Source organism: Podarcis bocagei (assembly GCF_964188305.1).
Source record: "Podarcis bocagei genome assembly, chromosome: 12".
Classification (NCBI taxonomy): Eukaryota; Metazoa; Chordata; class Lepidosauria; order Squamata; family Lacertidae; genus Podarcis; species Podarcis bocagei.
Window position 1 is genome coordinate 53,077,527 of NC_138137.1, and position 24,738 is coordinate 53,102,264.

A 24,738-nucleotide genomic window follows, 5' to 3' on the forward strand; every position below is an offset into this window, starting at 1 on the left:
CAATCTTAAACAACTCCTAACCCACAATAATACTACAACCAGACTTAACACAGACACTGGCACCAGAGCCTGCAATAAACCCAGATGCCAACTTTGCTGCCACATACACCCGGACAACACCATTACTGGCCCCAACAACATCACACATACCATCTCGGGACTATTTAATTGCTCATCGTCTAACATTGTGTATGCCATCAAATGCCAACAGTGTCCTTCAGCTCAAACAGGCCAAACCTTACGCCAAAGAATAAACGGACATAAATCTGACATCAAGAATCACAGAACAGAGAAACCAGTAGGAGAACACTTCAATCTCCCAGGACATTCTATACAAGATCTCAAAGTAGCTGTTTTACTACAAAGGAATTTCAGAAATAGACTGGAAAGAGAAGCTGCTGAATTACAACTCATTACCAAACTTAAAACCATGAAAAGACCTGGGCTGAACAAAGACATTGGATTCTTATCTCACTATACATGACTAAACCATTTCTCACCTTCCCACCCCTTGCCTTTTCCTGTCGTCAAGAGGCTCTCTCAGCTATCTGCCTATCTCCCATTCCCACCACCCTTCTGAGTAACACCCCTCCCCACCTTCTCACTATATAGAAGGATCTGGCAACTTCTGTTTCAGTGTATCTGAAGAAGTGTGCATGCACACGAAAGCTCATACCAAGAACTAACCTAGTTGGTCTTTAAGGTGCTACTGGAAGGATTTTTTTTATTTTGACTATGGCAGACCAACACGGCTACCTATCTACTACTAGTTTGCAAAATGTTTATCAATGGATGGTAAAAGAAAACGGAAAGAAACTCAGGAAAATCTTGATGCCGAAAGCAAGTTTATTTGTCATGATCATTTTTTAATAGCCCAGACCATTTTTGCGGTAGAAAATAAAGCCCATGCTAATATCAAAAACTATTTTCTGCACCCCACGCTTCCCCCCAAAGGTAGAACACCTAGTTAAAAATAAGACTGCATAGCATAGCATTTAGCACAACTGATTTGTAACTCCTATTAGACTCTTCCAAACAACTTGTTTCTTCCATTATTCATACTGATTCGCTTGCACGACGTTTATGCAGGGGTTATATCCAGGCTTTGTTGAGCAGTTGTTCTGATTTGCTTGCAGGCTGTTAGTACATCTTCCTGCTAATCCTTTTTCTCTCCACATTTTTCAATGCATTTCCCTATCACTTTCCTAACTGCAAAAGTCTGTTTCTTTCTTAAAGCTGCTTTGTGGCACAAGGACAACAGAGCACTTTGATCTGCTTTAATTGTGCAACCCTAAATTTCCCCAGAGTGCAGTGGAACCCCTCCCCCGAATCAGTCGGAGGGACACCCTCGGTTAAGTTTGTCAGAATAGCAAGATTCCAGGGGAGGCCATATTTTCAGTTTGAGTAGCTTTTGCCTCTACAAGCCTTCAAGTTACACACAAAGCTTTGCCCAAAAAACGTCGCCTACCACACCACAGGTTTCCCAGCCCCTGAAGGGCCAAAAAGGGCTACCAGCTATACCCAGTAGCAGAGGCCCATTGGGACCCTTCGCCTCTGGGTCATTTCCCCAGGGAACCACAGCCACTCTCCTCAGGACAAATCTTTGTTCCGAGAAAAATAAAAATCCACTCCTCTATCTTTGTGCTGCTTTGGGGTGTACGAAGGACCTTTCTTCCCCTTCAGAGCGGGACCTTGGCTGTTCTGCAAGAAAGAGGGAAATGGTCAGGAATTCTTATATTTATTACCATTATTATTACTATTTAATTTGGTTTCTTACCCGCCCTGCACCAGAAAGTCCCAGAGCATGTTACAGCAATGTAAAATGGTTAAGAGTACTAGACTAGGAGCTGGGAGATCAGGGTTCGAATCCCCACTCAGCCACAAAGCTCACTGGATGAGAGCTTGGGCCATTCCCTGCCTCTCCGCCTAACCTACCCCCACAGGACCGTTGTCAATAAAAGGGCAGAACCGTGTATACGATACGATAATCTTTATTGTCATTGTCCCATACAGAACAACGAAATGGAAAAAAACTACCTCAGACATTCAAAAACCAACAAGCCTGCTATCCCAGCCTGGTTAGCCCCCTAAAAACTCTGATACCCCATAATTAAATACAATATACTCCCATAGAGACTACCTTAAAGGTAAAGGGACCCCTGACCATTAAGTTCAGTTGTAGCCGACTCGGGTTGCAGCGCTCATCTCGCTTTATTGGCCGAGGGAGCCGGCGTACAGCTTCCGGGTCATGTGGCCAGCATGACTAAGCCGCTTCTGGCGAACCAGAGCAGCACACGGAAACGCCGTTTACCTTCCCGCCGGAGTGGTACCTATTTATCTACTTTGATGTGCTTTTGAACTGCTAAGTTGGCAGGAGCAGGGACCGAGCAGCAGGAGCTCACCCCGTTGCAGGGATGCAAACCGCCGACCTTCTGATCGGCAAGTCCTAGGCTCTGTGGTTTCACCCACAGTGCCACCCGCGTCCCAGAGACTACCTTACACTGCATTTAAAACCAAAATCGCATTTGGATAGAAACTGTACACCACTTGGTGCTCCTTGGAGGAAAAGGCGATATACAAGTGTGTGAAATATTAAAAAATCAGGTAAAACAAATTGCAGTCCCTAGAATAGGGTGGGTCCCCAAAAGGTATTAAACCTCTTAAAATGTTTATAGACTGCCCTTCATCAGAAGATCATAGGGCGGTTTTTAGTGGTGCACAGGGCAAGGCAAGTAAGATTGACTGACTTAGCACATACTGGTTTCTGGTTGATGTGCCTGCTCCACTCCCGGGCCATGACGACTGGCAGAGGATAGGTGGCCCCGAGGCTCACGCCAGCCTGAGAAAGGGCAGCGGTGCTCAGGGCCCATGGGGTGTGTACATCTCCTCCTTTTATGCCCTGCAATTCCGGAACCCACAGTCGGACATAGTCTCCCTGCAGAGGCAAACAATTGGGTGAGGCAAGGCTTGCAGCTCAGTGACAGAACACCTGCTTGGAAAGCAGAAGATCCCCGGTTCAATCTCTGGCGCCTGTCTTTCTTTTTTTTTAATTAATACTTTAAATTTTATTAGTATTTTCCACACAACAACACAAAAAATATCGAAAAATAACAATACACAACAACCAACATACAAAAAAACCCCAAATCCATATCTTACAAGTATGTACAGTATGTTAGCTCCTTATAAAGCCAGCAAGGCTATCCGCCCCCAGTACGTTGGCAGCTATCAGAGATGCTCTATTTTATGCTCCTCTGTACTTACCACCAGAGAGCAGCCATACAGAGAAAAATATTCAGTATAAACTTTCCTGGATTGTTTATACTGTGCCGGAGTGCAAACTGGCTAGGAAAGTGGAATCACATATCTGAGTACTCTGCCCATTAAGTAGAACAAAGTACTTCCTTGCAAATGGAAAGCTAGCCTTCCAGGGTTTTAATCTAGCCTTCTTCCTGAGATGCTGGCTTTATCGCTGTCAGTCTTACTTAGAGATGTGAGGGGTTGGACTTGAGGCCTTTACGCACTTCCAAAAAGATGTTCTGCCACGGAGGTCTTCCTGCTCTTTTTAACTGCCTCTCCCCAGTCTTGCTGGGCCGTTTAAGAGAACACACCTCTCACACACTTTAATCAAGAAAAACGGTTGACCATACCAAATTCCCCCTATTACACCTGGTGGTATCCCATAAAACCAGGCTTCGGCCTAATGCAACAACGGAAGCAGGATACCGTGTGGTGTTCAGTGTCAGGGTTTCCCAGCAAGAACCTACGTTGCTGTCGTAATCCAAGCCTTGTTTAATCATGTTGAATTTCCGGTTCTCCCTCGGATCGTTGCCGACTCCAGCGCTGTACAACCAGTTGCCATAGTTGCTGCAGACATCATAATCCACCTTGAATTTAGGAAACACATATATGTATATGTATATATATATCACAATGACTTGTTAAAAAGGGCTTGATCAGATATTCAATGCAATCCTCTTCCTTTTCTGAGATGGCTCCCAATTTGCTAAAGTTGCATTGACAATTCCAAAGGATTTCAGGAAGGTATCTTGACCTCTCAGCTGTGCATGACATGAGGTGCTCAGCCGAAGATACATTTTATCTTTAGGGAAGCTTTTAATGTTTGATGTATTACAGTATTTTAATATTTTTTGGGAAGCCACCCAGAGTGGCTGGGGAAGCCCAGGCAGATGGGCGGGGTATAAATAATATATTATTGTTGTTGTTGTTGTTGTTGTTGTTGTTGTTGTTGTTGTTGTTGTTGTTGTTGTTGTTGTTGTTGTTGTTGTTGTTACTATGCGGTTCTTTGAAGAAAACATCCTCTGCCCCTGGCTTAACCCCCAGTTGGGTGGCCGCCGCTAGAGATTATTACCTTTATTAAGCCGTTTATAATATTCTAATAGATAAATAATAAAATACACCACGCACCTATATCTCCACAGTGCCTGTGAGGCTGTGCAGACTCTACAATACTTCCTCCAAAGACTCACACATTGCATTATTCCTGCCTTGCAGGGGGTTGGACTAGATGACCGTCAGGCTCCCTTTTCCAACTCTACCATTCTACGACTCCTGGGAACTTATTCCAATCCCGCATAAGTCTCAAAACCCAGGGCGAATTCCAGCAACCAGCTGGCCTTAAGATATAAAGGAAGTTGCTCCCATCTTACCAGCAGGGACTCAAACCATTCGGCTCCCATCCTCCAGTCCAAACCCAAATCCTTGGTCAAGAAACTGGCCACGTTCTGGCGCCCTCTGTTCGACATGAAGCCCGTGGCAGCCAGCTCACGCATGTTGGCGTCGACAAAGGGAACCCCTGTTTTTCCTTCTGCGGGAGCAAGAAGTCACACAGACACACACACCTTTGTACAGTGGCACCTTGGGTTACAGACGCTTCAGGTTACAGACTGCGCTAACCCAGAAATAGTACCTCGAGTTGAGAACATTGCTTCAGGATGAGAACAGAAATCATGCGCTGGTGGTGTGGCAGCAGTGGGAGGCCCCATTAGCTAAAGTGGTACCTCAGGTTAAGAACAGTTTCAGGTTAAGAACAAACCTCCAGAATGAATTAAGTACTTAACCCCAGGTAAAGGTAAAGGTAAAGGGACCCCTGACCATTAGGTCCAGTCGTGGCTGACTCTGGGGTTGCAGTGCTCATCTCGCTTTATTGGCTGAGGGAGCCGGTGTACAGCTTCCGGGTCATGTGGCCAGCATGACTAAGCCGCTTCTGGTGAACCAGAGCAGCACACGGAAACAGCGTTTTACCTTCCCGCCAGAGCGGTACCTATTTATCTACTTGCACTTTGACGTGCTTTCGAACTGCTAGGTTGGCAGGAGCAGGGACCGAGCAACGGGAGCTCACCCCGGTGGGGATTTGAACCACCGACCTTCTGATCGGCAAGTCCTAGGCTCTGCGGTTTAACCAACAGCGCCACCCGTGTCCCTGTATAAATACTGAGATGCTGCTTCATTCTGCAAACAGAGAGGTGGGTAAGAGGGCTTCTGTGCTATAGTCTGGGCCTTAACATTTTGGTTTCCCCACCTACATAATCTGAACGAATCAGCACTTCAAATCTTACTTGAAAGATGGTGATGGACTAGTCACCTGAGGATAGCAGGCTAGCTCGAGAGATGGAGGGTAGCCTAGCTTAAGGGACTCAGGAGAAATGGGGGCATGAACGCCACCCGCCTGCTGTTCTGCAGTCCAAGGCAGTTGTCTCACTCTGTGGTGGCTGGTGCTAATAGGGTCTGGTAGGGCCGGAGATAAGGAGGCCAATGGTGGGCGGAGCCACAGCCAACGGTGGGCGGAGCCAACTCAGGCTACAATAAACACTAGGCATATTGCCTCAATTTTACTGGTAATAACACTGTTTTCTAACATTCTGTTTATACTGCAGTACCTGTTGCGCTATGGAAATGCAGCCTTTTGATCGATATACCACCACGTCGTGTTAAATTGTAAATTGCAGTAAATAACCGTATGACGGGAGGCTGCCTCAGATTCCATCATGTGGAATCGCAACGCAAACGTCCTGAATTAACGGGGTTGCAAACAGGCTTTTCAATGGAGGCATAGGCAAACCCAGGCCTCCAGATGTTTTGGGACTATAACTCCCATCATCCCTAGCAAACAGGCCCAGCGGTCAGGGATGATGGGAGTTGTAGTCCCAAAACATCTGGAGGGCCGAGTTTGCCTGTGCCTGTTTTAATGGAATCAAATCAACAAGGAAATGAACGCCAAGCTTCCTCTGCGTTCCCAGAAGTGGATTTTCCCATCTTCCTCCCTTCCTTTCTTCCTACATGGAATAAGGGGGGGGGGCTGAGGGTCTGTGGCCTAAGAAGCCAGGCAGGTGCGGGGAGAGATGCTGGAGGTCAGGCAGAGGACCAGCCTCCACTGGTCTCACTCTGACCAACTCTAATGGTCCTCTATGGACCAACCTCTACTGGTTTCATTCTGCCTAATGGTAGGGCTGGCCAGGGCCGGCCCAAGACATTTTGGCACCCGAGGCGAACCACAAAATGGCACCTCCCCCTGCCAGTTGAGATGAGAGAGGGGAGTGAAAATCGGAATTAAAGGTGGAAGTGATTATCAGCATTGGAATGAGCAGGTTAGGCGACTGTGGAGGAGAAGCTGGCGATGGCAGAGGTGGCAGCAGGCAGATCTCTCGCCCCTCATTGGTTTACTGACCTTTCCAAGAATCAAACAGTTTGGGGTCCTTCTTCCAGGGAACATCTTTATCCTGGAGCCCTATGTGGGGAGACAGGATTGAATGGGGATTAGGGGGCATTGACTGATGGCAAGGGGTTTCTATTCCAGAAGCGGCAGCTGGGGTTTTCCACACAAGACTGCGGGTCTTCAAAGAATCCTGTTCAGCCACAGCACTGAGACTTAGGCTGCCATCCAAAACCAAGAGGTTCAAAGTATGCAGATGTACATTTTTCTCCTGCATATATTTTGGGAACGTTTATCCGTTCTTTTATTTTATTTTTCCTTTCTGGTGGCAGGGTCTTGAATAATTGCTGTTTAAAATGTGACCCAGCTTCCTCCAAGCCCTACAAAAACACATTTCTCTTCAAGTTGCACCCAGGCTGGATTTTATTGCCCAAGCTCAATAAAAAAAAGTGAAGAGGAACATCTCCAGCGCTAAGGACCCAGTGCAGATAATAAACTACCGTATTTTTCGCTCTATAGGACCATAGGATGCACGGGACCATAGGAGGGGGAGAACAGGGCAAAAAAATTCTCCCCCTCTCTGCTCAGCGCCCCTTCAGCGAAGCGGCAGGAGAAACGGAGCCCCTTCCATTTCTCCTCCCGCTTGGCTGAAGGGGCGCTGCGCAGCTCTCCCTCTCGGCTGAAGCCAGGAGAGTCTTGCTCTTCCGGCTTCAGCAAAAGGAACCCGAAGCCTTTGGAGCGCAGCGCGAGTTCCCGCTGCGCTCCAAAGGCTTCAGGCGGCTATCCCTGAAGCCTGGAGAGCGAGAGGGGTCGGTGCGCACCAACCCCTCTCGCTCTCCAGGCTTCAGCAAAAGCAACGCGAAGCCTTCGGAGCGCGGAAGGAGCGCTCCCTTTGCGCTTCGGAGGCTTCGCGTTGCAATCGCTGAAGCCAAGGAGCCTGCACTCGCTCCATAGGACGCACACACATTTCCCCTTCATTTTTGGAGGGGGAAAAGTGCATCCTATAGAGCGAAAAATACGGTACATCTTTGGCTACACATAACTGATATTGTTGAGTCAACAGCAGAGTGGTAAAACCCAAGAGGAGGGCCCGATGGAGACAAATGCATAGGCAGCTGTAATGGTTCTAGGGGTTGCTCGTGCGTAAGCCGGTGCCAACAGCTGGCTGGGTTGCCTGAGTGAACCTTTCCTGTCCGGACAGCCACTCACCCGTGGCTGTCTCAGTCGCTGGCAGAATCCGTCAGTGGGCGCTTCTTAAACTTCTTCCAACATAGAAGTTCTTTCACACCCAGTCTCCTCCTACTCTCCCTGCGCGGAAGCCTTCTGCGCAAGGAGGGCGTAGGCAGCGGAGGACCCTTCCTCCCCCCACTGGATCCCGGCAAGGAGTCATGTGACTCCCTCTCAGATTCCCCCATCTGCCCCCCTTCTCCACTGGAGATGAGCTGATTCCCTTCCCCAGAAGATGGGCTGCCTCTCCCAATCCCGGGACGCTCTCTGGGATCCCTCTGGAGCTCTCTCTCTCCCTCCGGCACTGATGGCAGTTCCCTGACAGCAGCCATGGGACTGAACTGCGAACCTTGCATTTTCTTGGGGGATTAAAAACATGGGGGTTTTAATTGCTCTCTTAACTGATAAGATCTGAACGAAGTTGCCTAGGAATAAACGGGAAGGATTCTTTCCTTGTGTTTGGACCAGGGATAAGGAACCTTTTCCATCCAGAGGGTAGCCTTCCATCTTGGCCAACCTTCTGAGAGGCCACATGCCCCTGGTGGGAGGGGCCAGTCGCAGCAAGTGGGCGTGGCACAAGCAAAAGTGGGCGTGGCCACAGATGTGGCAGGCGTCAGCCATTTGCGAGTCAGAGGTTTTTGTTTTTCATCCACACAAGAAAGAAGCCTGGCTCCTTCCCACCATCTTGAACGGAAAGGGCAATTCACTCGCTTACCTCTCACAAAGAAAATCCTCCTGCCGTATTTCAGGGCCACAAACCGGAAGTAATCCCTCCACGCCAGTTCAAAAAGCACCCTGGTAGAGTAAATACACACAAACACACACACACAGGTATTACAATCTCAGCTAAATAATTCCTGGCAGACAGCTACCCAACCTATAATAATAATAATAATAATAATAATAATAATAATAATAATAATAATAATAATAATTTTTTATTTATATGCTGTCCATCTGAGTGTGTTGCCCAGCCACTATGAGCGGCTTCCAACAAATTATAAACATTATTTTTTTTTAACCTTTGTTTTAAAACCTCTAATGCATCTGGGGGGCATTTTGTGTGAGGTTTTTCTTTAAAACTGATTTTTCACTTCCCTCTCAGAACCTGTGCTATCCACATTCCGCACTGTCAGAATGTCAGTTATCTCATTCCGTGACATCACAGAAACTCAGCCAATGGCTGCAGAGTGTCTAAGAAAGAGAGGGAGGGGGAGAGGCAGGCAGAACATGAACAAGAGGATAATTTTCTCTCTCCCGTGTTAATGTTTCCAAAGCAGGCAATGTCGTTCATATCCTACCAATAGGTACTCTGATTTGCTGTCCTCTCTTTTTCATATTTCTGGATCTGCTCGTAAATATACCGGGGCGAGATGCAGCCCAGAGCCAGCCTAGAAGACAAATCAAGGATGTCATGAGGGAACGTGATCTCTGAGGGTGGAATGCCATCATTTAGGTAGTGGACCTGAACTCAGAACATCCCCTGTTTGTTTAATTTGAGGCATAGCCCATCTTAAGTGCATAACAACATGCTCAATTACTACCACCCACTCACACTGATTAAATCCCAGTTCATATTTAATTAAATCAACTGAAAACCACAATTGGAATTCTATTACTTGCATATCACGTGGCTCAGAGCTGTGAGGTTATGCAAAGTGGACCTTCCTGTGGGCTTACGTACAACATTGACTTGGATGCGTGCAAAAAAATGCATATAAATAGGCAATTGGGCTGCTCTTTGTATAAAGCCACCTTGGGGTGCACGTTGAGTGACGCCCACTGAGAAGGCGGATGTCGCTGAAACAGGATTACCCGATCCTAAGCGCATGAAGACATTTACCAGGGTGCAAACTTGGTCGAATAATCCACTCCTATCAATCCGTTCCGTGTCTCCTTGTACGAAGCGACTAGGTTCTAGGCAAAAGGACGTACAGGTCAGGCATTTCAAAGGAAGCATAAAAGTGCTTTAAAAACAACAACACTTTTTCTATAAATGCAAGAGATCGCAAAATGAACAGCGTAGAACAAATCGAACCTATGAACATAACATCTGAGACAGAGATTTCCACATCTAAGAGAGCCCTCTAGTGGCCAGGATCAGGCCGCCGTGAAATGAATGAAGTGGGCAACTTGGAGGAGTCCATTATTTATATGGGAGTGGGCAGGCAGGTTTGTGTAAATGAGATCGGCAGATAAAGAACCCTTAGCAAGCCATAAGGTCTTCAGTTAGCTAACTAATTAACCGAATAAATCTGCAGAAATGTGCAAGTGAATTAGCAACACTTCAATTTCAGGGAAAGCCTTCCCTGTTTGATTTGTCCAGGCCAGACCATCTTAGGAGAGGTATTCCTGCCTGCCTTGAGAAAGAAGAGGGAGATACCTTTTCTAAGGAAGCCCTTTCATATTGCCTTTATTAAATAAAATTCATTTTTAACACATACACAATTTGCAGCCTGATTAAATAGGGGGTGGGTGGGTGTTGCGTGACTTTCAATCAATGCAAAGATCTCAACGATAGTTAAACAGGTAATCTCTGGGCCATTTTTCATTTTAAAAATAAATGCCAAGTGAATTTGCAACAGTAAAATGACAAGAAGACTAAAACAAATAAAACAATTGCAGAACAAGGGTCCCTAAAAGCTGTCAGTAAACAACACCGCAATTCACTAAATCAGAGGTGAAGAACGTCAGGCCTGGGGGGAGGGGGGGATAGAGAGGCCCTGAGGGCCACCATCTGGCCCTCAAAACTCTCCCTTGACCACTACCTTTCACTGCCCTGACTCATGCCTCAAGAGTTTTAGCCCTGCCGAAATGCGTCCACGAATTCGGATCGTGCCTCTTGCTTGCCTACATGAAGGACAGAGAGGTGCGCATAGAAACTAGCTTTCTTTTCAAGCTAGCCTTCCTCTGTTGCCTTTGGCCCTCAGAAGATCGCCCAGAAGGGAATGCAGCCCTTGAGCTGAACGGGGTACCGCAATCCCCGACTAAAGGTTACGCTCCATGTGTGCATGTGTACACACAAACCCTGGCGGTGGAGAGACCAGACGGACGGATGAGCAGGTAAAGCTCTCTTGCACCGAGTCAGAACATCGTTCCATCTAGCCCAGGATTGTCTGCACGGGCCGGCAGCCTCTTTCCAGGGCTCTAGATCAGGACTGTTCTGCAACCTTGTTAACACAGACTTTTTAGCTAGAGATATTGGAGGCTAGGGACACAGGTGGCACTGTGATCTAAACCACAGAGCCTAGGACTTGCCAATCAGAAGGTTGGCGGTTCGAATCCCCGCGATGGGGTGAGCTCCCGTTGCTCGGTCCCTGCTCCTGCCAACCTAGCAGTTCAAAAGCATATCAAAGTGCAAGTAGATAAATAGGTACCACTCTGGTGGGAAGGGAAACGGCGTTTCCATGCGCTGCTCTGGTTCGCCAGAAGCGGCTTAGTCATGCTGGCCACATGACCCAGAAGCTGCACGCCTGCTCCCTCGGCCAATAAAGCGAGATGAGCACCACAACCCCAGAGTCGGTCATGACTGGACCTAATGGTCAGGGGTCCCTTTACCTTTACCTTACGTTTATAAAATTATGTATGCCGTGGGCGAAATGGTTTGCAAAAATGTTTTCCTCCCTTTTTGGGACTCGTGGACACCCAGTGAAGGGGTCCTTTTACTTTTATTGGGGGCTAAGCCAGGCTGCCCCCCTCCCCGAACGCAAAGCACTGTCTCTCCCACTGCCCTCCTCTCAAAACCAAAATAAGCCCCCTCCCAGCTCTACAATTCTATGAATTACCGTGTCCCAGAAGTAATGCTGCAGCCTCATTAAGGCCTGTGTCTCGCCTCCGCCACAAGGGAAGGCAGTGCGGGGTTCGGCTAACGGATCTGCCGAAGAAAGGGGAAGAATCAACTTGAGCAAAAAAGGGGGGGAATTCCTGCCCTGAAAACACCCTCCAAATCCTGCGGTTAGGGGTGCGGTTGGCTATCCAGTTAAACAAAGCAGGATTTGCAACAGAATGCTGCCATTCTCCTGTTTAGATGGAGATGCTGTCGAGATGCGTCCAAGGGAACGGGGGCAATTTGCAGGGCCCCAGCTGGCCCCAACCCACCGGCCGGCAGCCGGGCAAACTCTGGTCCTTTGGAACAGCATCAAACAGCGACTCACAACTTCAGAAGCCTTCAGAAACTTGAGCACGCCTTAACCAGCAGAGTGAATAACCCGCAACAGAAGTGGTGAACAGAGGCATAGGTAAAGCATATTTACAAGCAGTTTATTCAGTATGGTTCAGAACAAAAAAAAACATGTCTGCTCTCTTTCATGTCCCAAAGCAGGAAGCACTAAGCAAAAGCAATATGCAAACAGAAGTACCCAGCAAGCTGTGCTGGAATGTAAACAGACCTGTGTGATGGCCTGGGATTCAGACTCGGAGGCTGAACCTGAGGGATCCCAGCCTGCACAGGAGTCCCCGCCTCCAGAACCAGCTGAGCCTGAAGGGTCCTCACCTGTGCTGGATCCTCAGGTGCAGGCACCAGCTGAGTCTGCTCTGGCTCCTGAAGTGATGGAGGACCCATTGCCTGCAGGTGCTCCACTCTCAGCCCCATCAGGGGAAGCTGAGGTTGCCTCTGGGTCCGGTAACCCTCCAGCCTCTCCTGAGCTGCAGAGGCTCAGGACAGAGAGGCGGAGGGAACTAAGTTCCCGCAGGATGAATGCTCGCCTCCAGGCCAGGAGAGGTGAGTCACCTGTGGACCGGGGCTGCCCTATGCCTCAGGGCAGATAAAAGCCAGCCCAGTCCCAGTCCCAGGTTGCGGGAGCAACATTGTTGGTAGCCTGTTCCTGCCTGCACCCTGTCCTGCTCTTCTGCCGGAGCTCCTGACCTCACCCAACTCCCTGCCTTGGACCCAGCTTCAGCTTTGACGGACGGCCTCCATACCGCACCCTCGACCTCGGACCTCGCCGCACGGTTAACCCTCGGGACCAGCACAACATGTGACATGCAACAATTCACATATCTGTTCCTCTTAGGGTAGAACGGAACATCAATATCCTACCATCTGCTGCCAGGGTGGGTGGGGGATGGGGAGATTTAGCTGTGATTCCTGCGTTGGAGGGGGTCAGACTAGACAGGGTCATCTTTAGCATATGCGGCACCGGGGTGCAAAAAACCACCCATTGCCCCCAATGAGCTTTTTTGCAGCTCATGCCACTGCATGAGGAGAGCAATCCCCGCAGAGGCTTGGGAGGGAAGCTGCACGCCCACTAGCCACCTGGCGCCCCCCAGAATTTGGCGCTGAGGTGCCCCGCACCCCTTGAACCAAGGGAAAAGACGGCCCTGAGTCTAGAGGACCCTATGATTCTATATGATGTGCATAAGCAGTGCCTATTCCACCATAAACAAAGGTGCAGTGAAAAATGCTGGGCGGAACCATCTCTACCTTGCATCCCAAAATCTTCCAGTTTGGGGATGTTCCCTTCTTCCACCCCTGGAGGCAACGGCTTCAGCTGAGTGGCCATTTGCAGAAGAGGCCGGATCTTCACCTGGGACTCCACAGCTTTCCGGAACTGGGTGTACACATCGGGCAACCTGCAAAACAGAGTCCCACTAACGTATCAAGGGCTACAGGTTCCCAGTCACTACTGGGGGCTCAGCTCACCTGGAAATGTGCTTGAAGGGCAGGTCGTCCCGGTGATAGAGCGTCGACCCCCAGAACTTCTGGGCCACCACCCCCCGCTCAGAGCACACCTGCAGCAGCGCCTTCTCCACATCCAGCTCTTCCTTTGTCGCCTAGAGTATGCGGGAAGCAAAAGGGAGAGGCATTTTCCCATCTGTGCAACAACTGCAACAGCAAGCCAGCAATAAATCACACTGTGCATGTTGGAGGAAATAAGGATTTATTTTAGGTTTTTCATGTGTGCTAAAACTCAGTCTGGTTTTTTTCCCCCCAGTTTAACCACATCAGTTAAGAAACATGGCTACATATGCTATAATGTTATTGTTTTAGTTAAATTGTTTCAATTGTTATTAAGGAAATGCTTCTTTTTCTCCTTCCAATAAAGTACAGCAGAAAAGTTGTCCAAATATAAACGGTTAACTTACTAAACCTCATGATAATTTCATAATTATCTGTCTATGTATTTCTAATAGTATAACCAAATTGGCAATTTTTGATATAACTGTGAAAACTACTCTGAAAATTTATTATTCCAAAAAGGAAACCTTCATCTGGCTGTAAATATGAAGATCATTCCAGCAAGAATGAGCCTTTCTGTAAAAAAAAATATTTAAGTCAAGTCTTACTGATTAGTGATTTAAATCGTGATTTAAATCAAATCCACCCTGGCTGAGACTGAAGGTCCTCACAGCTGTCAAAGTCCTCTCCAGAGTTTTCCCCAAGCAATCTGAGACAGCACCTGCATGAAGCTAACTTCTCCACCCTCTTCATGCCGCTCCTGGTGCTGGGAGACCAGCAGGGAGGGGAACTTGTTGCAGCAGGAAGGTGAAACACCTATCACTCTTTACCTGCCTGACTCATCTCTGCCTCTTGGCCTCCTCTCCTGCTTCAGTTTCTGCCTCTGATTCCAAACTTCTCTCTGCCACAGACTCTCCCCGCTCACTCAGCCCTGTTACCTCTTCAGCTTCCAATGCCTCCTCCTCCCAGTCTGCTCTCTCTGACCTCTCATTGTTGTCCCACCACCAACCCCTTGGGGGGGGGGGTTCCCCAGCTGGTTTCTCTGGGAATTCCTCTGGGTCCAACCAGTCCATGACACAGAGCTCCAAAGTGGAGCTACCCATGGCTCACTGGAAAGGAGCTGCGTGAGGATCAAGCTGGCACCTGTGTCCATCATTTCTCGCTCTAATGGGCTGGCAGAGACCAGCACAAGGGATGACACAGGGATGGTGATGAAAAGGAGCCACCACAGAGCTAAGCCTGCTACCTGAGCCAAGAAGTACCACTTCACTTACTTACCTGCCACACTTATATATAGCAAGATTCTACAACTGGCCGACATGGCTACACTTCTGACATTTCGGGATGGGGAACATGTGGTTGTCGTCGTCGCACTACAGCTCCCCTCTTCCCTCACTACAGTGGTACCTCAGTTTTGGAACAGCTTAGTTCACAAACAACTTGGAACCCGAACGCTGCAAAACTGGAAGTAGGTGTTCGGTTTTCGAACCTTTTTTTGGAAGCCGAACGGGCTCCCTGTGTTTCCTGTTGCACTGTTAATTTGCATCCCCGTTTCTTGTTGTTCTGCTAATTTGCGTCCCCCTGTGTTTCCTGTTGCACTGCTAAGTTGCGTCCCCCCATTGTAATTCAAGCCTTCCGTTTCCAATTGCAGTGCTCTGAGGTGATATTTGGAGCTTATATTTGGTGCTTTTGTCTTTGCTATTTATTTTGCATTTTTGGTTTTGAGGCTTTTTCAGTTAATTTGTTTTCGTGACTGTGTGGATCCCAGTTCAGCTACTGATTGATTGTGTGACTGCGGAAATGGATAAAAGCCCCCTATCCAAACAGTGACTATCATCAGTGCAGGTAAGAATTTTTTTTTAATTTTTATCATCTACAATACTGTTTTATTTATTTCATAGTACAGTACATTGATTATTGCTTTCATTTTATGGATCAGTGGTCTCATTAGATAGTAAAATTCATGTTAAATTGCTGTTTTAGGGGTTGTTTTTTAAAAGTCTGGAACGGATTAATCCATTTTGCATTACTTTCTATGGGAAAGCGTGCCTTGGTTTTGGAACGCTTTGGTTTTGGAACGAACTTCTGGAACGGATTAAGTTTGAGGACCAAGGTACCACTGCATTGGCTATTCTGGCTGGGGGCTGATGGGAGTTGGAGTCCCAAGGATATCTGCAGGGCCAGAGATACCCCATCACTGGTTTAAGCTCTGAAAATGGCGGGAGATCTTTCCTTACCTCTTCGTGGAAGACCACGGCAGCCACGGAACCAAGCTGGGCAATAAGATCGCAGACGACATCTTCCGGCTTCCCTTTTCGCACCACCAGATTACTACGGAGGAAGAACGGCCAGCAGAAAATTAAAACAGCAGCATGATCCCACTCAAACCACGTGACCACATCTGAACTTAAGACATTGAATGCAGCACTGGACCACTTTAAACTGCCATGGCTTCCCCCAGGGAATTATGGGAACTGTAGTTTGCAAAGACTGCTAAGAGTTGTCAGAAGACCCTGATTCCTCTCACAGAGCTACAATACCCAGAGTTTCCTAGGAAGAAGGGTTGATTGTTAGACCACAGCAGCTTCACCTGCAGACATTAGCAGGAGAGAAATGCCTCCAGGCTGTGAAAAGCTTAATCAGTTAAATCCTGCAGATCAAATTACGGTTGAGAGTGCAGGAGTGGATCAGGCTGCCTATCTCTCTGGTCTGCTGGCCACTGTACTAGAAGGAGCATTTAGCGGATGAGGTGCATCTGTGTCTGGAACGGCAAACTGCATCAAACGAAGTACAGTGGTACCTCGTTTTACGAACTTAACCCGTTCCGGAGGTCTGTTTTTAAACCGAAACCGTTCTTAAGGCGGAGACCCGTAAAAATCACAGGCAGGAGAAGCCTGTGAACATGGGATTCGGTGGGCACCTTTTGCGCCTCCCCTACTCGCGGGGGAACCCGATTTCGGGGACCCGGAGCGACATGGTGTGAGTGGCGCGGTGCTTCGAATCATCTGCTTCTTCCACGGAGCGAAGCCGCATAGCTGTTGCTGGAGAGCACTGACTTTTTCCTGTGGACAATTTGACTTCAAAGTAATTACCTGTGAGTAGAGCTGATACGGGAGAATCGGATTTTAAAAGTTTAATTTGGCATCGAAACGGGGAGGTTCAAAACAGGAAGTCCGCCTTCCCTATTTGTAAATAGACTGAGGCAAGGAGTCTGTAAGCTGAAGTCTTGGAAAGCCTTTTGTAAAAGATTAAATTTCCATCGGTAAACAGTATAAAATCCCCCTTGGAGGCAGGAGAAGAGGGGGGGGGGAGCTGTGGACTGAGTATGCCTGCAGGAGAGAGTAAAGAGAGTTAAAATACTGCCGCTCTGACCCTGGAAACGGGCTGCTAGTGGACTGACGTTTTGGAATGTCCATTGACAGCACTTAGAACGTTCCTTGACAGCTAGCAGAATAAGAGAGAGATATTGTTTCTACTGTCTCCAGCTGCTTCTAAAAAGGAGTAATAAAGTAACTGAAAACTGAAACTAACTTTGGAATGTACGAGTTGCGCTTAAAGGTGACATTCTTGCTATTATAAATAGAAACTGTTTCCCCCTAGTGGAAGTTTCTGAAAATGGTTACTTTATAAGAGCTGGGCTAGGGGAGTTTCCAGCTGCAAGATAAAAACTGTGTGACTCTGGGATTGACCTTGAATCTCTTAAGTGTTATGGCAAATGGAAAGGAAAGAACAGTTGAAATGTCAACAGAAGAGGCCTTAGTGGTCGCATTATTGAAAATAAATGACTCGCTGGAACAGCTTCACAAGAAAACAGAAGTGATGAATGTGAAAGTGGACGCTGCAAATAATAAAATTGATTTAATTGTAGAAAGTTTAAATAATCTGGGACAAAAGGTGAACACCAACACAGAAACCACCCAGAAATTGACACAGGAACCTACTTTAATACGGCAAACTGCGGATGAAGTCAGGGAGAAAACCTTTGCTGCTGAATGTAAAACAACACAATTGGAGTGTGAGAGAGCCCCATACATTCAAAAGCAACTTGACGAATATAAGCTGACATTTGCTATGATGGAGTTTAAAGAAAAACAGATGAATTTGAGGATCAGAACCCCACCAGAACTGGGAAAGGAAAGTTTGACAGAGCTTCAGGAGGAGATAGGATCAACATTGGATGAGAAAGAGAGATTTTTGGGGGTCAGTAGGACCGCCAAAAATGTGAATTTTCCTTAAGGGTAACTGTGAAGGACGTTGGATTGAAGAGAAGGAGGATTGGGAAATATGGACAAATCTGAAGTTGTTATGGTTGGGCCGAGCTGTTGTGGTGGGGATGAGGGTTGCTGTGTTGCCGGGGATGTTGCTTTTGTGCCAGAAAGTGCAAGTTTTGGATGGGAGGGATTGTTTCAGGAGGTGGCAGAGGGATGTTCCTGGATTGGTTTGGCAGGGCAGGAAGCCTCGAGTAAAACTTAAGATATTGACGGATGCTAAAGAAGGAGGTGGACCTGCCCTGCCAGACACCTAAACTTTGTTGTGAATCATCTGCTTTTTGCTGGCTGAGAGAATGGCTGTTTTTTAAAAGCACTGAAGTGTTGGATAATGGCAGATGAAGTTGATGGACTAGATGGAATTGGCGGAAAAGACTGGCAAGATCCGAGACCAGGGAGAAGAGTCGGTGGAAGAAGACTGGGAAAAGTTTAAAGACTATTTATAGAAATAGTGTAAAATTAATGAATGTTAGAAGAATGTTGGAATGAAATTATATGGCTTCAGTAGAAATGTTATAAGGAATTAAGTATAAATAGATTAATAGAGTATTAAAGGAAAATAAGGTTAAAAGGTGTTAAGATAATTGTAGGATAGAAAACAGGGGAAGATGGTAAGGAATTGCTGAAATAATTAATAGAAGTGGAATACAAAAGGGAGGTGTGAGGAGGCCGTGGAAATATGGGAAAGAAAGATAAGATATTGGAAGTTTTTTCTTTTTTTTCTTCTTCTTTCTTTTGATGTGTATTTAAAGTGTTTTTGTTTTGTTTTGTTAATTTTTATGTAGTGTTTTTGTATTATAATGTATTGGGTTTTTTTCTTTTTTTCTTTTGTAAGTGTTTAAATTGTTGTAAAAGTAATAAATATTATTATAAAACAAAACAAAACAAAAAACCCGAAACCGTTCTTAAACCGATGCACGCTTTCCCTAGCAAGGCCTCCCGCCACCAGTGCCCTTCCACCATTTGGCTTCCGTTCTTAGACCAAGGTAAAGTTCGCAAACCGGGACACTACTTCCGGTTTTGCAGAGTTCGTAAACTAAATACAGTGGTACCTGGGGTTAAGTACTTAATTCGTTCCGGAGGTCCATTCTTAACCTGAGACTGCTCTTAACCTGAAGCACCACTTTAGCTAATGGGGCCTCCTGCTGCTGCCGCCGCGCCGCCGGAGCACGATTTCTGTTCTCATCCTGAAGCAAAGTTCTTAACCCAAGGTACTATTTCTGGGTTAGCGGAGTCTGTAACCTGAAGCGTACGTAACCTGAAGCATATGTAACCCGAGGTACCACTGTAGTTCGTAAACAGGGCTGTTCTTAAACCGAGGTACCACTGTAGTTCGTAAACAGGGCTGTTCTTAAACCGAGGTACCACTGTAGTTCGTAAACAGGGCTGTTCTTAAACCGAGGTACCACTGTATACAAAAACGGGTTTCGAAACTAGCACTGATGAGGCTGCACACACCTGCCCTTTTTTTTGAGCGTCTGCCTGAGATCTTCCACACTCTCCAGCAGGAACTTGAGGCGATAGGGGCCAGTCTTGGGGAATTGATAGTAATGGGTTTCTGCGTAGTGCCGGGCATCAAAGCAGTATAGAGGAATGACAAAGTCTGCGTTGCTGTGTGCCCAGTGGAGAACCTGCGGGGGCAGATGGGATTAGCGTCAAAAACACAGGAACACTCAAGCCCATTGATCCATCTAGCTCAGTACTGTCAACACAGACTGGCAGCAGCTCTCCCCTTCCTCATTTAATCCCCACAACAACCCTGTGAGGTAGGGTTAGGATGGTGGGAAAGCAGTGGCTGGCGCAAGGTTACACGGTGAGCATCATGGCCAAGTGAGGATTTGAACCCTGGTGTCCTAGGTCCAGGGCACGGGTGGCACTGTGGGTTAAACCACAGAGCCTAGGACTTGCCGATAAGAAGGTCAGCGGTTCAAACCCCCGCGACGGGATGAGCTCCCGGTGCTCAGTCCCTGCTCCTGCCCACCTAGCAGTCCGAAAGCACAAAGTGCAAGTAGATAAAAAGGTACCACTCTGGCAGGAAGGTAAATGGCGTTTCTGTGCGCTGCTCTGGTTCGCCAGAAGCGGCTTAGTCATGCTGGCCACATGACCCGGAAGCTGTACGTCGGCTCCCTTGGCCTATAAAGCGAGATGAGCGCCGCAACCCCAGAGTCGGTCACGACTGGACCTAATGGTCAGGGGTCCCTTTACCTCCTAGGTCCTATTGTGACACTCTAACCACTACACCACACTGCCCAGCTAGCTGGGACAAAGGCCCACCTTCCTATAAGGCGGCACCCTATGCTTCTGACTTCCGCAGATGAACACACCCACCCTAACCGGATCCTCTCCAAAGATGCTTTTGCTCAGTGGAAGCGCAGGGCTGCCTCCTCCTCCTTGGTCCCTGCGCTTCTTAACAAGCCCCGCCCTGTTCCCTCCCCCGCGCTGTTTGATAACTTAGCTCGTGACGTCACGGGCACTTCAAAAGCAGCACATGGGGGAGGCGGGGCTTCGAGCGCCAGCTGCAAAGTTACATAAACTTCGGAGCCGCGTTGTCCGGAGCGCAAAAGCCGGACCGGCGAGGCTCTTGGAGAGGTCCTGTTCTGGCCGGCCCCGCGGGGTGCGCTGAAGGCCGCTGAGGGCCATTCCCTCCCGGCTTCCCCCGGACCGAGGTCCCCCTCCTAGACAACCCGTGTCTCTCCCAATTCCTTTGCTCTGGCGTTGTTGAAGGGGGGGGGGGGTTCCCCGCGACCTGCCGCTTGGCTGCGCCCAGGGCGCACCGTCCGAGCCCGTACCTCGTTATCGTGGTAGCGCAGGTCGTTCCGCAAAACGCACAGCGCTGTCCTCAGCGCGGCCATGGGGGAGATCGGAGCCTGCTGTAGCAACCCGGCCTTGCACTGCGAGGGGGCGGGAGGTGCCCAAGCCCCGCCGCCCACAGGGGAGGAGCCGCACCCGGCTTCTTTCCGCGGCGCACCCTTTGCAGGACTCCCTGGAGAGGCGCGGGGTGGTGGGGTGGCGTGATTTAGCCGCGCGCCTGGCGCTTTCAGAGGCCAAAGCGGGGCTGTGTGAAGGGTCTGCTCCGGGTCAAGGTCTGCGGGGCAAAGGTCTATGACCGCCGCCCCCCCCCCCGCACCTAGCAGAATGAGCATGAGGGTCGCCAAGCGCTGCAGGGATAACTTGCCCCATTTCTTGGCATCCGTCGGGAGACAATGGAAGCGTGCGTTTTTGGGCAGTGGCGGACCGACATTTCGGTGCCCCTGAACCTTGAACTGTTATGGGGACTCCTTTTATCCTCAGTGGGGTTCCACGACAGATCACATTTTAAAAATATCTGCCGCATCTCGTAATTTGATTAGAATTGCTCTGCTGGATTTTCTCATATGTCAACAGGTGTGAATAAAAAAATCCAATGCCTTATATTTTCCAAGTTAAGGGTGGGTGAAAATTAGGGAGAATTTTATACAGTGGTAACCCGGGTTACATACGCTTCAGGTTACATACACTTCAGGTTACAGACTCCGCTAACCCAGAAATAGTGCTTCAGGTTAAGAACTTTGCTTCAGGATGAGAACAGAAATCGTGCTCCAGTGGCGCGGCAGCAGTGTGAGGCCCCATTAGCTAAAGTGGTGCTTCAGGTTAAGAACAGTTTCAGGTTAAGAATGGACCTCCGGAATGAATTAAGTTCTTAACCCGAGGGACTTCCGGGTTGGCGCGGACAGCTAATGGCGGATTCCCTCCAAGCTCCGGAGGGAATCGGCTCCGCTGGGGACGGGTCCTGCCGCGACGGCGACGCGGGGACCCTCAAAAACCTCAGGCGCGGATGCCTGAGGACCTGGTGACTCGGTGGGCACCTTAAGCGCCCTCCCCGATTCACGAAGAGCCTTTTTAAAGGCTACGGAGAGGATACGGAGAGTGGCGTGGTGCTGAGAGTAAACCGCTACCCCAGCGGAGCGAAGCCGTGTGCCATGGCTGAAGAGCGCTGACTTGCTTCCTTGAAAATCTGGACTGAAAGAATTACCCGTGAGTAAGACGGATTGGGACTTTAAAAATTTTTCCCTGAATTGGAGACGACCGGGGGGTGTGCTAAAAGGAAGTCCGCACCCCCCCCCCTGCAGACGATCTAAGCAACGACATAAGAGCTAAGCTGGAGAGCCTACCCTTGGTGGGGTGAGTTAAAAAGGACACTAACTTTCAAGATTTAGTTAAAGGAAATTTTGTGCTGGAGAGTGGAGTTTTGGAGACCCTCTTTATGTTTTGAACAACCCCCCCTCCCGGGCTCGGGAACGTCCTGCCTTTGTGCCTGTGTAAGAGCTGCGGAGTTTGACAGCTGTCAAAGCTGTCAAACGGGCAGTTTAAAGCGGAAAAATCACTATTTAAGATCCCTCTGGATTAAGACGAGTTATAATTGAGTTAAAATTGTTGGAAACAAAGTAACAATAACGAGCTAAAGGACTGTTGGAGAAAAGACTAATAAGTAACCAGATTCCCTCTAGGGGGAATTCTGTGAAACTACAATGGATACAATGGCTGTGGATGGAAAGTTACTAGTGGAAATCGAAAGGATGTTTCAATTGGTGGGAATTTTACAAGAGCAGAGCTTAGCCATGAATAAACAACTTAACATTATGACCTTGGGAACAGGCAACTCTGCTGTTTGTATTGAGGACCTGAATGAGAAAGAATCCACAGCTGAATGGGAAACAATGTCTACAGAGGTGGAAGAGACTAAACAAGAAAAAGAGAAAGTAACCTTGGGAAGCAACAACCAAAAGCTGACATCTGTGGAACACAAGCAAGGAGACTCTGGGAACACATCTACCACAAGTCTGTGAAAGATGCAGAAGAAGAAGGAGGAGGTTCTGGGACAATATGTACAGGAACTTAAAATAAAGAAATATGATTGGGGCCTCCGTTTGGACTTTGACTTTGAGGATACAGGCTTTGTGGAAATACTCCAGCAGTTGCTTTCAAATCTCCTTGTGGGAAGAGAATATGTTTTGATGGTGAAAGATCTTTTTCTAGACTCGACGACTGACATAAAGGACTACCAACGAGACCGGCGGAGAGGGACTGAAAGGGACTTGAAAGCCTCGGACGTGAGGAACCCAGGCTGAGAATCTTGACTTTGGATTTTTATTGGGAAGGGACAAAAACCGGGGATGGGAGGGAGGGAAGAGGAGATTCTTAAAAACTCTTAAGACTTTCATGTTTGGTTAATATGACTTTTATTCAAGACAAAATGAAAAATCGATGGAAGAGAACTTAAGTCCAACTTAGGAAAATCAAATTTTTTTATTAGAAAAGAGGCATCAAAATGAATAAGATGGTTAAGAGGAGAAATACCAACTTGCTGATATAATCTTGGGAATTGGGATGCACGAGGGGTGGGGTGGGGGGAAGTCAGGGAACAAGGTTATGAGAAGAGGATCTGCTGAATTTATACATGTTTGTGTCTTGTGTTATTGTTGTGTTTGTACTGTCTTTATAAAAGCGGAAAACCCAATAAAAATTTTATATATATAAAAAAATAAGTTCTTAACCCGAGGTACCACTGTACATGCATGATGCATCATAGAATGATGAAATTGGGCCTACCAGACCCAAAAATGTTAAGCAAAGTGGAGTAAAGTCACTTCTGGGGTCCCTCTGGCCCCTCATTTATTTAGTGCATTACCATCTGAAGACTTGAAGACTCTCACATTTGGCCAGTGTGGGAGATAAGGGGTAAAGGTAAAGGGACCCTTGACCATTAGGTCCAGTCGCGACCGACTCTGGGGTTGCGGCACTCATCTCGCTTTATTGGCCGAGGGAGCCGGCGTACAGCTTCCAGGTCATGTGGCCAGCATGACTAAGCCGCTTCTGGCGAACCAGAGCAGCACATGGAAACGCCGTTTACCTTCCCGCTGGAGTGGTACCTATTTATCTACTTGTGCTTTTGAACTGCTAGGTTGGCAGGAGCAGGGATCGAGCAACGGGAGCTCACCCCGTTGCGGGGATTCAAACCGCCAACCTTCTGATTGGCAAGTCCTAGGCTCTGTGGTTTAACCCACAGCGTCACGCCTAGATAAGGGTTAGGGCCAGCCAGATCTAGCTCCCCATCCCTGGATTAAAGGTTTCCAGGGATTGTGTTTGCAGAACCAGAGTGTAAACACAGAGGAGAGGGGTAGCTTATTCTGCCTTCACTGGTATGCAGACTGATGCTGGTGACTGCAGCTGGGTTGCTTAAATAAGTTACGGAACCATTTCCTCAAATTGTGTGCTGTCACCGGAAATAAATTGCCATTAGGGAAAGACTTCTGTGAGCTGAGATTACTCATCCGGCAGGGGCAGGTGCCTGCTGCAACTCTGTATGATTCCCTGAAACACAGAGAACAGCCTCCAGCAAGGCAGATAATTCACTCACACACGTTCCCCAAATAAACCTTTTTGAGGGGCTAAAGAGAGCTGTGGCTCAGCTGTCCAAAGCATGGCAGTTCAAAGAGCCTTTGGGAGTCGAGAGCTTCCTTGATTTCCATTCTATTGTTCCTATAATTAAAATGCGCAGAGCAACTGGGTGACTCACCAGCTAGTCAGACGCTGATTTGATTCATTCAAGCCGGCCTCGAGAGTCTATGGTTGCACAATGAAGTTTTATATTTAGTCATGTTTGGACATGGGAAACAATGTCCCATGCGGATACTTTCACATGCACGTTGGCATTTACCATCAAGCGACAGCTGTCCCTTTTATCCTACAGCAATGGACAATGTTACAGAGTTGGTTGCGCTGCGGAGCTAAACTAATGCAGTCTGACAGCTGTATGAAACTTTTGTGTAACTCAGCCCTCCAGTTAAGTAACTGGGCCTTCCCTATATTTACCATACCTGTTTGAAAAAGCTTACCTGGGCCTTCCTATACTT

At 47.9% G+C, this 24,738-nt stretch overlaps 1 protein-coding gene across 1 annotated transcript; it reads right to left on the reverse strand.

The window, feature by feature from the left end:
• Positions 1–826: 826 nt before the first annotated feature.
• Positions 827–20,789, reverse strand: LOC308569615 (cryptochrome DASH-like). Its single transcript, XM_081163754.1, has 14 exons — positions 20,635–20,789; positions 19,304–19,476; positions 15,815–15,908; positions 13,542–13,672; positions 13,323–13,471; positions 11,686–11,774; positions 9,744–9,817; positions 9,202–9,291; positions 8,616–8,695; positions 6,689–6,748; positions 4,671–4,828; positions 3,768–3,887; positions 2,759–2,935; positions 827–1,701 (listed from the first exon to the last, which is right to left on the reverse strand). Exons 1-14 carry the CDS (start codon positions 20,695–20,697, stop codon positions 1,591–1,593), a joined length of 1,569 nt encoding a protein of 522 aa, XP_081019880.1. The 5' UTR covers positions 20,698–20,789; the 3' UTR covers positions 827–1,590.
• Positions 20,790–24,738: the final 3,949 nt, after the last annotated feature.